Genomic DNA, 2,183 nt, shown 5'->3' on the forward strand with positions numbered 1-2,183 from the left:
TTGGCACCAAGAAGCCCGGCACCATCCTCAGGACCCCGCCTTCTCCAGGGCTCCCCTCAGGCACCTCCTCTTCCTCATCCACTAACACCACACATGTCCCGTCACCTTCGCTCACCACAGAAGCCTCACCCCTCCACCCGCCCCACATGTCCACCCTCCTGACCCAGCCGCCCCTCCTGCCTGGTGACCCCCAGGCCTGAGTCTGCCCGTGCCACAGGGCATCTCCCCGACCCCGAGTGCTGGCACCCAGCGCCCCTCCTGCCCTCTGGGGCCTCGCACGCCGGGGAGCTGGGCAGGCCTATGGGTTTTCAGGGTCATGTTCATGATCTGCCCTCCCGTGCTCAACTGCGCCCAACCCAGCTCTCAAGTCCAGACTCCAATCCCACTGGGCTTCCTGTCTCAGCATAGCCCTGACACCCCCCAAGCCCGAGGGGCCTCCCGGGCCGCCGTGCACCGTCTCGATCCCCCGCTCTGCTCGGCTGGAGGGCAGCGCCCGTTCCTCCGGTCCTGGGTGAACGTCACCTGCCCCAGCCCCGCCCCACAGCCCTCTGGAACCCTACCACGGATCTCAGGTCTCTCCCACAGCGCTGGCATACGGCGACCCTCCAGACTGTCTGCTCGACGGGTGATCCCTAGGCCTGACTCAACCTCCCTGGGCTACTCGCCTCCTCAGAAGGAAGCCCAGCTTCCGGCACAGGGTGGAGAAAGCCCAAGGAAACAGCGATGGACGGACCTTCAGGGCCATGCCTGGCCCTGCCCCACAGGCTGAGGAACCAGCGTCCCCCATCGCTGCCCTGGGATGGAGCCTCGTCTGAGGGCCCGGGATCCCGAATCTTCCAACCACGCCCCTAGGGGGCTTGGACCCTCGCCTGTAGTCAGACGTGGGACGGGGTGTGGCTTCTCCAGGTGTGGTGACTCAAGCTGCTAAGGGCCCTCCGGACGCTGGAGCCACACCAGGGTCATGGACACGGAGCCAGGCGGCCTCTATGAAGGATGGGAAGGTTCATCCATGAGCCCGATTAGAGACCCACCTAGTGCTGGGGTGGGGGGGGGGCCGGAACACCCCTGCAAGGCCCACACGCGGTCCCAGCTCACCAGCTAATGTGCATCTAGGTACCCAGTCCCTGTGAGGAAGGGGCACAGCAGAGACCGTGTAGGACGTGACCCTCCTGGCCACAAGGTGGAAATGAATGTGAGAGACTAGGCTGGAGGCCCAGGCTGGCCGCCCACCCTGCCCTGGTGCCTGTGCGAGGTCTGACCGGCCAGCTGGCCCCAGGGGGAAACCCGAGCCTGGTCTCTCGGCGGTTCTGGGTGATAGGTGACTCTACCCGGAAGTGGACCACGTGCGGCGTCACGGCCTCCGTCAAGATCCCCCCCAGAGACGACACGGAAGAGAAGGCGTGGTAGTGAGCGGGGTCCGTCCTATCTGAGCTGGGAAAGGGATCGAGATCGGGGAAGCCTATGCCTGGACAGACAGATGAACACGCCCGAGACACAGAGTGACGCGTCCTACGATGTCCGAGCCTCTCCCCGCAAGGCCCCCGCTGATGGCCCGCCTTCCAGAAGCAGAGCCCAGCTCAGCCCACCCACCCGGTGCAGCCCCTGGCAGGGAGTGGGTGCCTGCCATGTGCCCCCTCCCCGGGCAGGGGCGCTATCTTCACCGGACAGACAGGCACGCGGGCTGGGGCTCTGCCTGGGACCACCCAGGGACCACCCTCTGGGCCTCAGGGGCCCCACTGCTTGAAGTCAGCCCCACAGCACTCATGGCCTCCCTGTGGCCCCTCGCCCTAAAGTGGCCGGTCCGTGGGAGGGCCGACAGCCCTAGGCAGGCTCCGTGACACCAGCCGAGGGGGTCAAGTCCTCCACAGGACCAGAATGTGCATCAGAGGCTCTGAGCACCGCGACAGAATGGGAGCGGCGACACCCACCCCCTCCCCCACCCGCCGAGTGTCCGGCTGCTCTGGAAACGTCCACTCTGGGGTGGTGGCTCCACCAGGGACACGCCACAAGAACTCATGAAAAGCCAGGTGGGGGCCAGCCAGGGTGTCCAGCTGCCAAGGACAGCCTGGGGCCTGCTGCCCAGTGGGGTGGGGAGGTCTAGGTCAGGGACCCCGAGGCACAGCCAGTGGGAGAAGATGATCAGAAAATTCAGTGATCAAAAAAGGCAGGACCACTGAGGACAC

The 2,183-nt window shown here is 65.9% G+C and overlaps 1 protein-coding gene across 1 annotated transcript in view; it reads right to left on the reverse strand.

Annotated features, from left to right (window-relative positions):
* The window catches only part of TPCN2 (two pore segment channel 2), a 16,509-nt gene that overhangs the window by 7,829 nt on the left and 6,497 nt on the right, over nt 1-2,183 (reverse strand). The window contains exon 5 of the mRNA XM_029957351.1: nt 1,387-1,426. Coding sequence (XP_029813211.1) covers nt 1,387-1,426 — 40 coding nt within the window. The remainder of the gene's footprint in view (nt 1-1,386; nt 1,427-2,183) is intronic.

Source organism: Suricata suricatta, chromosome 11 (assembly GCF_006229205.1).
Source record: "Suricata suricatta isolate VVHF042 chromosome 11, meerkat_22Aug2017_6uvM2_HiC, whole genome shotgun sequence".
Lineage (NCBI taxonomy): Eukaryota > Metazoa > Chordata > Mammalia > Carnivora > Herpestidae > Suricata > Suricata suricatta.